At 40.0% G+C, this 15,200-nt stretch overlaps 1 protein-coding gene across 1 annotated transcript in view; it reads left to right on the top strand.

Moving 5' to 3' along the window:
- igdcc3 (immunoglobulin superfamily, DCC subclass, member 3) overlaps positions 1 to 15,200 on the top strand; it is a 63,433-nt gene that overhangs the window by 33,524 nt on the left and 14,709 nt on the right. Inside the window, exons 3-6 of the mRNA XM_040127252.1 lie at positions 4,937 to 5,081; positions 5,202 to 5,332; positions 5,660 to 5,797; positions 9,506 to 9,664. Of these exons, the coding sequence (XP_039983186.1) occupies positions 4,937 to 5,081; positions 5,202 to 5,332; positions 5,660 to 5,797; positions 9,506 to 9,664 (573 nt within the window). The remainder of the gene's footprint in view (positions 1 to 4,936; positions 5,082 to 5,201; positions 5,333 to 5,659; positions 5,798 to 9,505; positions 9,665 to 15,200) is intronic.

Raw genomic sequence — 15,200 nt, 5'->3', positions numbered from 1 at the left:
ACTGCACTGTCTCTAATGTATATCAAACCTTTGCAACAGTATAAAATAAACATGAATTGACATGTCAGTATAGATGACTCAAAGGAGAAATGTGAGAAAAATTCATAAACAAGTAAAACTCGCTATCAACAGTGCAAAATAAAGAGAAACATGTTGCTTGGGACCAGTAATATGCACAAATACACACTGAACATAAGCAGGGGGAAAAAAGCCATCAGTGGAAGAACAAACAGACAATAACCAGGCATGTTTTAGGCATAAATAAGCCCTCTGAGTAGTGCTGCTTAATATTTGCTCATCCTGTAAGTAATGAATTAATGCAAGATACAGGTTGGGTAGAACAGAAGGTTATGAAATAATAAGGGGTCCATCCCTCTTGTTATGCTGACAGTGTTCAAATACGTCCCCCTTCGTCCAAGTTAATTATTGTTGACATTTAAATGAGTACACTTGTGTTGAAGAAGGTGGGAGAACTGTGGAAGCAGAGGGCCTCTCTTTTATTGAGTTTGTCGCTAGCTCCTCCTTCGATGCTGCCTTTGTTCTGCAAGGAGCAGATATGTGAGGTGCAGCTGAATGAGGCTTGCTGTAGGGATATTGATACTGGTTTTGCTATATGTATGTATATGTGTTGTCTTTGTCGTTGTTATTATGAATTTTTGAAAACGTGCCTGACCTACATACTAAATGTACTTTGCATATGTATGTATAGATCAACTTCAGCAACTGATGACTGTGGCTCATGTACAACTACTATACATGTGTTGTGTCTCCTCTTGAGCAGAAAGCTTCCTTTGAACTGTTTGTGTGGTACAACAGAAATAGCAGATATGCTCCATGGTGACGTTTGTAGGGATGTTATTTGAGGAACTAAGTTTTCTAAGGCTTTAAAAAATAAATGTGGGACAGGAAACAACACTGCATTAATCAGATATTCCTACTGAAAGATAGGCTATATAGCATGAATACATATACTCCCCGAGTCTCCCGAGAAAGGTGGAGAATAAAAGACTCATTGGGAGAGATATAACAGATAAAACCAGGAAAGTGACACGGATACAGAGAAAGCTCAAGATAAAAAAGGGGCTGAAGATGCACCGGGCAAGGAACAAATGTGGAAAGCCGAGGCAAAATTCGGGATGCTTATGACCTCAAAGGAGGAGGTAGAGGGGTTTATAAAGGTGGCACTCATTGGCCCTAACAGGATGAGCCCATTAGAGGAGAATCATTAACCTGGTCGAGCAGAAAAAAACAACGATATAGCTCAGCACAAAAGAACCCTCCTGGAAAGAGATACAAGATGTAGTGAAACATACAAGAGCAGTCTCCGCTCCTGGTCCCAACGGTATACCCTACAAGGTGTACAAAAAGTGTCCCAAACTCCTCCCGACCCTGTGTAAACTCATCCGGCGGATTTGGTTAAAAGGCACCATTCCAGCAGCCTGGAGAAGGGCGTAAGGCTGTTTTGTCCCCAAATAAGCAGCCTCTTATCACATGAGCCAGTTCAGGACTACCTCCCTCCTGAGTGTAGTACGAAAGATCATCTTTTCAATGTTGGCCAAGAGGTTGACACAGTACATGACAGAGAATGGATATATCAACACCTCTATCCAAAAGGGTGGGATTCCAGGATTCTCAGGATTCCTAGAACACACTGGAGTCTTTAGCCAACTAATCCACAAAGCTAAGAAAAACAAAGGCAACCTCACAGTAGTCTGGCTTGAATTAGCCAACACTTATGGCTCCACAAAACCACATCTAGGTGGAAATGAACCACTTCCACACACCAACCCATGGCAAGAGCATGATCACTAGTTACTTAAGTGACATCAGGTTGCAATTCCAAACTGCAAACTTCACAACTGAGTGGCAGTCAGTGGAGAAAGGAATTGTAACAGGGTGCACTGTCTCTCCTATCATGGTCCTTATGGAGCCTAATAACCTAATAATTAGAGCAGCTGGAAATGAAACTAAAGGGCCAAGAACCAGCTCAGGAACCCATCAGCCATCCATCAAGGGCGGTATGGATGACTTGACCATCACCACTCCAACACATGTCCAAGCAAGATGGGTCCAGGTACAACTGGACAGAATGGCCATATGGGCCAGGATGACTTTCTAGGCCAGCAAATCTAGGAGCCTAGTGATCAGACAAGGGAAATGACTAACAGGTTCAAGCTGCAGGTTCAAGGGGAAACAATCTCATCAATTGGCGAACATCAAATCAAGTGCCTGGGGAAATGGTTTGATAAAACACTCTCAGACAAAAACAACATCCTCAGCACTGAAAACAAATAGGGGACTGGCTGAAGAAAACCAACAAACATGGTTTGCCTGGAGACTTCAAAGCATTGCTTTACCAGCACAGCCTCCTGCCAAGGTTAATGTGGCAGCTGACAGTGTGTTAGGTGCCATTTACAGCAGTGGAGGAGATGGAGAGGAATATGAATAAACACCTTTGTAAGTGTCTTGGAATCCCCCCCAGCTTCACATCAATTGGCCTGTACATAAGTTCTGACCAGCTATAACTTCCCCTGTCCTCTTTGGTGGAGGACTTCAAAATAGCTAAGTGCAGACTCATCATGACCTACCGAGACGAACATGTCAAGGTAGTCGGCGTTACAACTAGGTCTGGGCGGAAATGGGCAGCCATCATACAACAAGTAGTGGTCACTGACCTTTCAATGGGAGACAAGGCCACGGGACATCCCACTTCCAACAGTGGGCAAAGGCAAACCCCCAAGGAGAGAAGAACCATGATTCAGACAGAAATGAGGAACATGGATGATGAAGAAAGGAGAGCAAGGGCTGTGGAGCTGGGGACACAAGGACCCTGGACAAGGTTGGACATCCCAAAAAGAACGATCTCTTGGACAGATCTGTGGAAGCTTGAGCCATTCCATTTATCCTCCAGCTGAGAGCAGTCTATGATATTCTCCCTAGGTGGGGTATGGAGAAGGCAAGAGTACCCGTTGTGCAAATTGTGTGGTGGAAGAGGAACCGTGGTGCACACCTTGTCAGGTTGTAACACATCATTGACCCAAAGCAGGTGCAGATGGTGCCATGATAAAGTGTCATTGACACTCACAGATATCTTGGAGCAGGAACAGAGGAAGAAACATCAGGCCAAAGGCAACTCATTCTGTGGGATTACCTTTGTTAAGGAAGGAGGAAAATCTCTGGCCAAAAACTCAACTAAGGCCTCCCTACTTCAGTCAGAAAATGTATGGGAGATGAGATGTGTGGGATCTCCTAACCAGGATGGGAGCAGGAGTCCAGGAGAGGAGAAAAGCAGTACAAAAGTTAGGAGAAGCAGCTGAAAGACCCTCTATGGGTTGGCTATGGCACAAAATGCAGGAGATGAGCTGGAAGCCAGGAGGATAGGGGCAGTGAGCTGGCCACCAGTGCCGACCCACCAACTAGAGGGTGATGTAGTTAATGGTCGAAGAACTCGAAGTTTGGGCACCACCTGAAGACCTCTTCTTCTGGCCAAAGCTACAACTAGACTAGCAGTGACTAGACTTGTTTGGCGTTGTCATCCTAGAAATGTATATAAATATACAAAATAGTTTTCTTCGTAAGAAATATGCTCTTCATGTCTCTCCCAGTTGCCTTCTGTGACCAAATAAACAAGATCTTAAAATGTTATGACCTTCATATCTCTGGTAGTTAAGTCCCACTATCAGTAGTGTCCAGGGTAGATTACTGCACTTGGCACTAAAGCATATCACTGTAGTGAAAGAGAACATTGTGCCATATTGTACAAAAACCCAAGCATCTCCAAGAACAATTGTGTAGACTTTTGTGCGAGTGAAAAAAAAAATCTCATTTTCACAACAATTTATGCTGAGGAAAAGCATAGCCATGACACAATAGTTAATACTGTCACAATTCTGTGATGGCAACAAATTAAATGACCTTGTATAGGTTGAGTGCAGGTTATTGAAGGCATTACTTCAGTGGTCACGATTTTATTGGTTTCATTCTGTCATTAACAACCTAACACACCTGTCCAAATATTCACAAAACAAAAAAAAAAGAACCAATACAAAATACACAGATTCAGTCCATCACGGGACCAAGACAAGCAAAGACAAAAACATGAAAATAAAATTAAAAAAACAACATATAAATAGTGTGATCTCTATCATCTGTAGATATTTTGATTGAAGAAAGTCTCCACGTAATTTTCTTCAGTCCTGGAGACACACTAGCTAAATATCACTCTGAAGCACAAGGTTAAGTTATTTAGAAAATATTTTATCCAGAAAAATAGATGATTTTTTTTTTTCTTGAAAACAATAACTTTATAGCTGGTAGTATTATTCCCTCCCATTTTCATCACCCTGTATAAACTCAGTGATGTGGTGAGTAAAGAGAGCAGTGTGCTCTTTATGTTGAGCACTGTTATCAAAACCCTGCTTGTGTCCCTAAATTCAAGAATTCTACATAGCACTTAGCCTTTTTCAGCCTGTCACGATTCACACCCTGTGAATCATCCTCCCTTGTCTGAGTTTTCTCTGTAATATGTGTTAATGAATACACGCACATGACATTGGCACGTCACACAGTGTTCCTGTAAAGCTAATTACCTTACCCTTTCAGACATAATGCCTAGATAATGCCTTACCAGATAATGTAAACTTGTTAGGAGAATTGTCCATACTTTGCATGGTCTATAAATATGTTGTTGATTGTGTAAAATATGTTGTTGATTATGTAAAATGATGATGATCTCATTTTACATAATTAACAACATATTTATAGACCATGCAAAGTATGTTCCACATATATATGTATATATATATGTGTGTGTGTATATATATGTATATGTATATATATATTTATATATGTATGCATATATACATACATACATATGTTGCTCTGTAGCTGTGTTGTGATATTATGGCCTTATATCCCCCTCTCCCTCCCTCTACAGCAATGGCAGACTTCCATGTCCAACCAGAGTCAGTGCATTCTGAGGAGTCTGGTGTGGCTAGATTCCAGTGCCAGATCCATGGTCTGCCAGAGCCTGTCATCAGCTGGGAAAAAGACAACCATCCAGTGGACACCAAGGACGAGAGGTTTGACCAAACCAAAGCACAATCTGACACTTATTACAAATGGCAGCACTTTACAGGTCATTTACCAGGTCTACTCGTGTTTGTCTCCTTTTGTCTTATATCTTTTTTCCTCTCACATAGGTACACTCTGCTGCCTACAGGTGTTCTGCAGATTACTGGAGTGCGTGAGGAGGACAGTGGAAAGTTCTGCTGTGTGGCCCATAACAGTGCAGGAGTGAAACACAGCACTGAGGCACTCCTCACTGTTTCAGGTTGTTATATTTAATGAATTTCACATCTACATAGCAGTGGTGCAGGTGCAGACTTTGTTTTTGTAAGCAAGCATACACACCCTCACTGTAGATTAACTTTTAAATCTGTGTTGACTGACAGTCTTTTGTTCTCTCCGTCACTGCTTGAATACAGCCACTGCATTCTCCACTGTTTATCTACCCAGCATATTTCCAAACCAATTGTTCCTCTGCCTGATCTAAGAGATACAGCATATCGAGCTAATGCACTCCAGAGAAATCCAATTAAAGGATGCCATCCATCAAGCTCATTCCCATTTTATACTCCCCTCTCCCCTTTTCTTCCAGGCTCCCAGTCATCTGTTTACAAAGAGCCCATGATCCTGGTCGGTCCAGAAAACCTCACCCTCACTGTTCACCAGACCGCCATCTTGGAGTGTGTTGCTACCGGATACCCACGGCCCATCGTGTCTTGGAGCAGACTAGGTGAGAAAATTTCCTGATCAGTTCAAAGACAAGGCCCCAGAAGATGCATATATGTAGTTTGGATTTTTCATTTTGTGCAGGTGGTTGAAGAATAATGTGTCACAGAGACCAAGTACAATCACAGTGTGCATTTGTGCATGCAAAATCTGAGTTTTTTGTGCGGGTCATATGTGCTATGTGTCGTCATGTGTTTGTATGTTCCTTGCAGCACAGCTTTGATCAGGGCTCCATTGTGTAATGTACATGTGCGCAATGAGTACACTGGATACAGTAGAGCATCTATCGTGTATACATGAGGCAATGGGATCCAACAGTAGGCCTTAGGGCTAAACATTATGCTTGACTTTGTTTTTATATTTGTATGCTTCATGTCCTCATGAAGTTAAACCTCCTTTCGAAGCGCTGGAGAGCCTCTGAGAAATTGCTATGAGGTGCTGAGACAGATACGATTAGTTTCCCCCTCCCATCATGTACTTTTGTTCTTGACCATCATTCAAAGTCTGTCGTGACCAATTTTTCAATCTGGTTTCTTTTTTCTTTACCTATTATCCAGTCTGATTTGCTGTTCCAAATGTAAATTGCTGCCCCTCCCAAGCAGTTGGGCATAATCAGATTGAGGGTATTGCCTTACACAATATCGCTAGAATTAAATGCTAACACGATGGGATATGTATGTATTAGATTACGGCAGGGAGGCTGGGATAAACTGCATAATGAATCTGATAGTTTCACATCAGTCAATCCTTAATGCTACAGTTTGTTTGCTGCTATTCATTGCACAGCTCCACAGCTTGCAAGCTTGTTCTCTTTCATTTTTTGCCACTAAGTTAATTAGTGCCTGACAGAGAGAAATGGATGGAGGGTGCAAGAGAGAGTGAATGAAATATAGTAGAAAAAGGCTAAGAAAAGAACAAGGCTGCTTTTGTTGAGACAAAAGCTCGCTGAACTGTTACTTATCGGTCGAGTGAGTCTGTTAGTGATAATGGAAAAATGCAGAAAGAGCAATAAAACACATCATAATGACAGACACAGACCAAAACCACTTGGTAAGCAACTTGGAGTGATTTATTTTTCAATAATTTGTCATGATTAATTATTGTCCTCTCCATCACCAAAAGATTACATCTTGTCTAAATGAAGCTATAAGATTTCTAACAAAGACTGTAGAGCTCATATAATGGTTAGGCTTCAATGCACTGGCTGCAAGTTAAAGTATGAATCTCGAAGATTTCAGTCCTGGTTGATTTGGTGACACCTGTCGTTACTTGTGGCAACGGCAAATGTGGTTTAATACTACAGGTCACAGAATTCTGGGGGCAGCAAAAAACCTATTGTGGTTTAATAAAGAAGTCGGGTAATAATCGGCCTTTTTCCGTCATTCTGTGAGCCGTGATCTGATTTTATGCTGCACACGTAAGGAGTTGGTTACCTGGATGAGAAGTTGGAGGTGTGCAGTCTGTCGCCTGCAGCTCTTCATCTAACAGCTCACGGTGGCTGCTCCTTCTTGCTCCATTAGTCCCTGCAATATTTCAAACTGATCCGCTGTCCAAAAAAGCTTCAACTGACCATTGTCTTGTTTCGTAGATGCATTTTTTATGAACAATATTGGTAAGTGCTAAGCTCCCTGACAAACACATTACATTTCCTGTGACTACTTCATAATAAAAGTCAACTCGTATTTGCCAGATAAATGCTTTTAATGTGAACCTGCAGCAGTAGGAAATGTTCGGTTTGCATTAGCAGTAACTTTCTTCAGCATTTTTTCCAGGAATTTTGCCACAGACACCCAGTTCATATTACTGCAAATATATAAATATTGCAATACTTTCATCAGTGGACCATATGCTTAACCACCATTGTTTTACCTCATTAGGCAATAGAATATTACTTAACAGAGATTAATTTAAATGAAAATCTTAAAGATTGACACTCTTAAGTTTTTAACTGACTATGAGATTCATCTGATTAATTATAATGGATCTAATGGCTGGTTTTATATCTTATTGACTTCTCTAAGAAAGCTGTGAGAGCGGTTATGTCTTAAAAAATCATCTGTTTTGAAAAATCTAGGTGGGACTGTGTGCGTTTTGTGATTTTCTTGCAGTGTAGGACCAGTAAACGTACGTGATTAAAGGGCATCAAAAAATGAATCAGCATTACACTGATTTTATTGCACGATCATATTCTCTTTTTTGTTTATTTGTCAGGTTTAATTGTCTGTCTCAATGTTAATTCCTTTATTTCTATATATTTTTTTCTTTTATGTTGCTGTGTTATTTAAACACATGCAGTAGTAAACATTGTTATTCAGAGAAATATTTCTTTACAAACGGTGATTTAAATTTTGCCTCAACTTATTTGCATCAAAGATATGAAAGTACACCTAAAAATACACTGCTGACTAGTGACCATATGATTTGTATCTCTGGGTGGAGATCCTGGCTCTGCATGTGGCCAGCATGTTGCCCATCTCCCTGCCTCTTTACCTGGCTTTTTAACACATCAAATCTGGTCCATAAAGGCTTGCAGGCTGCAGATGGAAGTCATAGATGGGATTAAATGCCCCTTGGCCCCAAAGCTAATATCAGAGGCAGGCTGAAGTCATTGTTGAGGTTCAGACTGCAGATAGGGAGCACAGGAAAAGGTGAGCTTATCATGTAAGTACAGCTAGAGCAAAGAGGAGGCAGCTATGGATTGTGTAAATAGATAGGAAATTATAAGTCACAGTTAGAGTTTCTGGTCCCCCAGCGGCAGCTGGAGCATCTCCTGTGTAACTGTTTAAAAGCCAATGTACTGTACTCTAAGGCTTTGTTGGACAAAGGCATGAAAAAAAATGGTTTAAAAAAGTGAAGGGGGGAGCTTTAATTAACTTACCATCCATTAGAGAAGCTTAAACAAAAACATCAATTCTTTGTAAAAGATTAGAAAACATGATGATTCTTTTTAAATACCATGGAAACAAACAAATGGACAGACGGACAACAAATTGATCACTTTAAGCTAATGATTATAACTGTTTTTTTTTTTTTTTTTTTTTTCTCATGCACATTACCATCTAATTGACATTTTCTCCACTATTTACTGTTTTAAAGATTAAAATAACATAAACTGCACCGTGGCCCTCTCCTGCTTCAAGTCTAGTCTGAATGGTCAGGGTGAAAGCATTACTCTCCAGTGAGGTAACACACATGATGCTGTGAGAGAACAGGGATGATAATTACACACGATAAAAGTCCCAAAACACAAGCAGGGCAGGAATGGGAGGGCAAAATAACTCACTGACCCACGGCAATATAGACGAAAAATTAGAGCATGTACATCACTCACAGAGCAAACACAAACCCAGTGACCTTCCTCACCTTCTTACTTTTGTGTCTGTATTTCTGGCAGGTTCATCACAAGACATTAGAATTCTGAGAATCACACATTTCACTGTGAAAGCTGCATCCTTGACCTCTGGGGGGCCACAAATAGCACTGCCTCTGTCAGCTTGTGGCTGTAATGTGCAATATTTTCGATTAGTCTTTCTTGCTGGCAATTTAAGCCTACTCTGATCTTTGCTTTAGTGCTCACAGCCCTGTTCACCCCCACCTAACATGAGCAGATTCAGTACATGTGCACAGCTGGTCCTTTTTTGCCGTCTTAAATTCTTTCCCTTCATTTTCTTCAACAGCTTTCTCTCTCTCTCTCTCTCTTTCCCCTGACTAGACGGCCGTCCCATCGGTGTGGAGGGAATCCAGGTGCTCGGCACAGGGAATCTGATGATCTCAGATGTTGGTGTGCAGCACTCAGGGGTCTATGTGTGTGCTGCTAACAAACCAGGGACCCGTGTTCGTAGGACTGCTCAGGGACGTCTAGTGGTCCAAGGTGAGCTCTGGATAAAAGTAATGTGCCATTTTTAAAAGATTACAAGGGAGTTGTGACGGGAAACTCAAAGCACATAAATACAGCCGTGGTCAGGTGATATGGTAAAGCTTGTTAGTTCTGCGGGATGGCCTCTTTGCAGGCAACCTGACTACCATGATAATTTCACCAACTTCTAGCAGCCAGCACTTTGAATTGCATTTATTGGAATGCACAACCCAGCTGGAGGCAAATCTGCCTATATTGTCTCTGCCACTGAATCATTTGTGTGCTTCATGTGGGTTGACTTTGATTTAAATCCCTAATTCAGATGGTGGACTTCTGTAAAATGTAAAGGTTTGCATTATTTCAATCCAAATGTGAACCAAAGTATGCCATACCAGTTTAGATTAATTTTCTACCTGCAAAGCAGCTGTTAAAAAGGTTTTTTTTGGTGCACCAGGTTGATACTAGAAAGCACTCGTCTATCCCTCCCCCAAGACCACAAAAATATCTCTGCTTGTTATTTTAATAATAAAGGTCCACAGTTGCACTTCTGTTGTAATACACTGCATGCTGAGCTTTCAACCTCAGGCCATGAACAGAACATCTTGAACCTTAGAACAATAGTGCAACATAAAGAAGAGTCAGTCATCCCCACACAGGTGAGGACAAACAGCTAATGAGTCCAGCTAACCAATTACAGAATCATGATTCAAATCCTCAACAATGACAGCCAGTTGGAGATGAAAATATAAATGATCAAATTATTTATTAACAGCATCCATCAAGCTTTTAGTATTGGCTAAAAACAGCATGGAACTAAAAAAATCTACCACATCAAATTAAAAAGAGGCAAAGCCTGTAAAATCAGCTTTTGTGGTCACTAGACTGTTTTAAGAGCTCACGAGTTTTTATCAGTGTTGGCCAGTCCACACAGACAAGACAATACATGGAAGGCAAATTTCTTTTTAGAGACAGGATGAACAAAGATAGTTTATTTTAGAGGCACTGAGCATAGTGACCACAGGGATACTTGTGATGAGAAATGGGGCTCAAAAGAGTCAGTTGAGAGAACGTTTGGAGATCAAGTTGTAATCAACTACAGAAATGTGAATCGTGAATATTCTTTCCTGTTTTAAACTCAATTCTAGGCAATTCTATAAAGGTGTCCTTCAGAGATGAATCAGAGGATAAGATATGCCAGTGGGTTGCAGATTTTCCTCAGATCTGTGAAACTAGTATTGTTAGAAGAAATACAATGGACAGAACTGTAAGTTACTGTCTTTGTGTATGCGCTGCAAAGCCAACAATATCTTCACCTCAAAAACTTATCATACTTAACTTATGTATTTTTTTATCTGCTTACTACTCTAATGACACACACATCCAATAAAAAACAAGAAAACTGCTTACTGGCATCAAAATAACGATAAATTGCAGGTTTTGATCTATATAACATGTTTGAGTTCAGTCTTACAGGCCAAGACTATACAAACAATATCATCAATAAAATGTAACAAGCAGACAGTCTTATTAAAATGCATTTGCATAGGCTTTAAAGTACTCTTTATTTGTAAAAATCTATTTTTACAAAGCCCAATAAATGAGAAAAAACCTGACACACTCAATATAAGATGTTAATGGCTTTGTGGAAGGGTTACGATCAGAGATAAAATGTCTTTAACCATTTTTTCTCTGATTATAACCCTGCAACAAGGCCACCTTTGTAAGGTGCAATTGTATAGAGACATTCAGTGTCAAAACAAAGTGTCATTCAACAGCAACTCAGGTACACACTATATGGCTTTATTAAAGTCCAGTAAATCTTTAATATAAGAGTGTAGGATAGTTTAATATTGGAACATTAGTTTGGCAAAAACAAAAAGGAATACAGTCATTAAATGCAGTAATGTTCAGTGCTTTATATAAATCATAGTTAATGGCTATAACATCCAAAACTCTCTAGGTTAGAGAGATGGTTTTGACCAATGGAATAATGCCAGGTGTGGGTGGCCCTGTGTATTAATTGTCACCAAGCTGGAAACATCCAGCATCTGCCTCACTCACATATTGATCAGATGGACCACACTTTGCTTCAGCCCATAGCAATATTGATCCTGATCAATATTTCATTTTATCTGCCTGTCAACTCAGAGACAAGACCTACCCTAGCAGGTTCAAAGAAGAAAAGCCATAGATGTTAATTATGTGTCAATGTCTTTGTTTTTAGTATCGATTTGTGGAAACAAAAGGTGTACTGTTAATTCAAAATAAATGTAGGTTACGCCTATTTCATTATAAAAAAAAAAAAAAAAAAGTTAATTTTACTACATGTCCTCAAAGAACTGGTCTATTTGTCTAGTGTAAATGAGCCAGTTGACACCTCTGTGAATATGAGAGGGTTACAATGGCTCTCAAATCAGAAAAGTCCAGCAGTCAGGAACTCCAAATCCAAATTATTGCAGAAAACACTATTTAATGAAACCATCATGTATCACACAAATGCACTGAGTAAATCAATTAGGTTCATTTTGGCTGCTTTGGGGTGCAAAAAAAAAAAAGCGAAACAGTCTGAAGAAGGACTCAAAGTGTGTGAGCCAAATGGGCAAAACAAGAGCAAGATGGATGGATGGTGCTGATGATCTAACCCACACCTTTACAGGTGCAAATCAATATCTTCCTGAGCTCCCTCTGACCTTCACCTTTGAGACAGCCTTCAACGAACACACTGAGAGAAAGAGGGAATAATACTGGGAAGGAGGGAGAGATAAATGAAAGGACCATCACAAGCTGTCAGTAGCCTCCTTTCAAGTGGCATGTTCCTTCATTACGATGAACATGAACACTGTTTATTTTGAGTCAGTCCCACATACACTGCAGCTGTAAGTACTGATTAATGCACCAAATGAGTAATAATCCACAGCTGAAAGTAGTCCCCAACAAATGCACTATTTAGTCCTGTTCAGTAACTTTTGCTAAAAACAACAGTGTCCTGCCGTTTGCTAAGTGCTCAGCGAAGCAGAGTGCTTCAAGCTTCCTTACAGGGTAGGAAAGTCAGAAAGCATTGAAAGATGGACTAAAGGCCCCTTTACACTGTGACACCATCAAAAGTCTTGAGAGTAATAGGGGGAAATCTTTGGTTGTCAATCAACATTTGTGATAGATCGCTGCATTAAATTTCTGGCAGTGTTAGAAATTTAAGACCCAAATCCTTCAATGTGACTGTTGCTAAAACTCAATCAGAGTACAACATCAATTGACGGAGAATACACTGGCAGGCTAGCCTAATGCTACTGCTAAAACATATTTACTTCAAAGTCACTTTGCAGAATCGATTTGACCCTCATTTCCCTGACAAATGATTGCCTTCAAAATCTCATTGTATATCCTAACGTTGTGTAGTGTTTTGCTGCATTTTCAAACAAACTCAAATTGATGACAGTGGGGCCAGCAAATCTCCATGACTGACTGACTGACTGAGTGATACATTTAAACCATTGGTCAGAAGCATGCCACGTGAGTGCTGACATTACACCATTGGTTGTTGCTCTTTCAAAATGAATTGCTGCAAACAGTTTCTGTTGCATCATCAGGGGGGTGTTTACAGGCTGTGGTGTCAACTTTGTGCCTTTGTCAATAGATTTACCGACTTTTCACACCCTTTTAGAGGGTTTTCTTCACGAAAGTACCTAGTGACACATCTAATCTAACTATCTGGACAAACCTTAGCTACTTTACGTAGAAGAGAGTCGCCAGTATTGCCCAGTGAGTGTGAGGTCGGGCTTTACCTACACAGGCACACCTCTTTATGCATTTCATTCCATTGACTGCACAGCAGCTGACACAGACGGGAGTGAGCTTTTAACTTTCTCACTGAGTGATAATTTAACAAGTAAATATAGCCAAAATCAAAAGCACAGCCATTGTTTCAACTTATCTTTATAAGAATTTTGTCAGAAGAGGTTGCAGTTATAAAATCAGGATTTTAGCAGTGCAGAGCTCCAGCTTGGAAATGGCTTGGAAGTGACTACTGGTTAACATGGAGTCTTAATCGGCCGCATTTCAGTCATTATTTCATACTTGTTCCGTTGTCTGACAACAGAAACAAGTAAATGACAACAGCTTTATTGGGAATTCAGCTGTATTTAAAATACTGTATATGTGAGCACAGAGAGTGGGAGAGAAGCAAATAGATAAAAGGCAGCCCAGTCATATACTAAGTTGTGACCTACTCATCTTATGTGTTGAATCATAACCTTACATCATATGTCAAGCCTGAAAATTGATAACGTACAGTCTGACACAGATTGCAACCAAAACTTTCTTAGACCCGTCTTGCAGCCTTGAATCCCAGAAACAGAGAGTGGAAAAAGGAAGATGCCAAAAAAGAAACTCCCGGGCATTATTTAAGCTATTTATGAACAAGAGTCACCGTTTAAGAATTAGGGCTGCACGATTAATCGTTATTGAATCGCGATCTTGATTCACACCTCTCTTCAATCTAATTTTTACATGACAACACTTCTGCCATGTTTACTTTAGCAGCGAGATGCGCTTCATCAAACAGAGTGCTCCCTTTTCTCCCTGAGCCGTTGAAAAAAAATGACAGAACTGTGTTTCACCATGTGATGATCTGTACACAGGAAGATAGGGAAGATTGTAGAACAAATCTAGCGTGTGTGTCATGGTGAATTAAAAAGCAAAATGAGTCAGATAGATTATGATATGCCACTGCTGTGTGCTATTTATGAACAGTGTGTCACTCAAGTGTCAGCATATTGTTGGTTGCACCAAAGTATGCGTAGTCTGGGGGAGGAATAAATAAAAATGCCTCTGTTCTTGTTTGAAGCATCAAAAGGTTGATTTATCATACAGTTGGTAGCCGAAAAAGGATTATGATTGAGGTTTACACTGTCCTTGGTCTGCAGTGTCATGTTAGATCATACAGCATAGTATATAATGTTTTGTTTACATTTGTTGTTTACATTGTGCGAAGCGGGTACCCGGGCTTTGCAAGGCTGATGGGAGTCTCACATTTCAGTAATGATCATATTGTTTTTCCATCTTTCTAAAGAAAATATGTAACGCAATTATAATAATAAAGAGAGAATATGTTGCTCAAGAATCGTGAAAGAACTGTAATCTCAATTGTGATTTAAAAAAAAATCTATATTCACATTTTACCAATAATTGTACAACCCTACTAAGAATGAATCACCACACTGAATCTGGTTTCTCTACTCAACAGGAGAATTGAATGTGTTTTTTTTTTTTCCAACCAGCATCTGTGTTCAAAGCTATAATTTTACAATTTGACCTCCAGTTGCTCAGTCCCACCAGGTAAGCATGAGTAAAACGATTGGGAACAGAAGGAAGGTAAGGCACTGGAGCGTTTTTACAGCAGGCAATATAATATGCCTAGTGTTCTAGCATCATACCCTCTAGTGATGACTCTGTGATATTATAATTACCATAACATTTTTTCTGTTTTAATATGGGCATAAATAATTTATCAAATCACTGATAACTGCCAGGACAATAATGAGTGCAGAAGAGA

Source organism: Xiphias gladius, chromosome 1 (genome assembly GCF_016859285.1).
Source record: "Xiphias gladius isolate SHS-SW01 ecotype Sanya breed wild chromosome 1, ASM1685928v1, whole genome shotgun sequence".
In the NCBI taxonomy this organism is placed as follows: domain Eukaryota; kingdom Metazoa; phylum Chordata; class Actinopteri; order Istiophoriformes; family Xiphiidae; genus Xiphias; species Xiphias gladius.
This window is presented reverse-complemented; position numbering and strand designations above follow the sequence as displayed.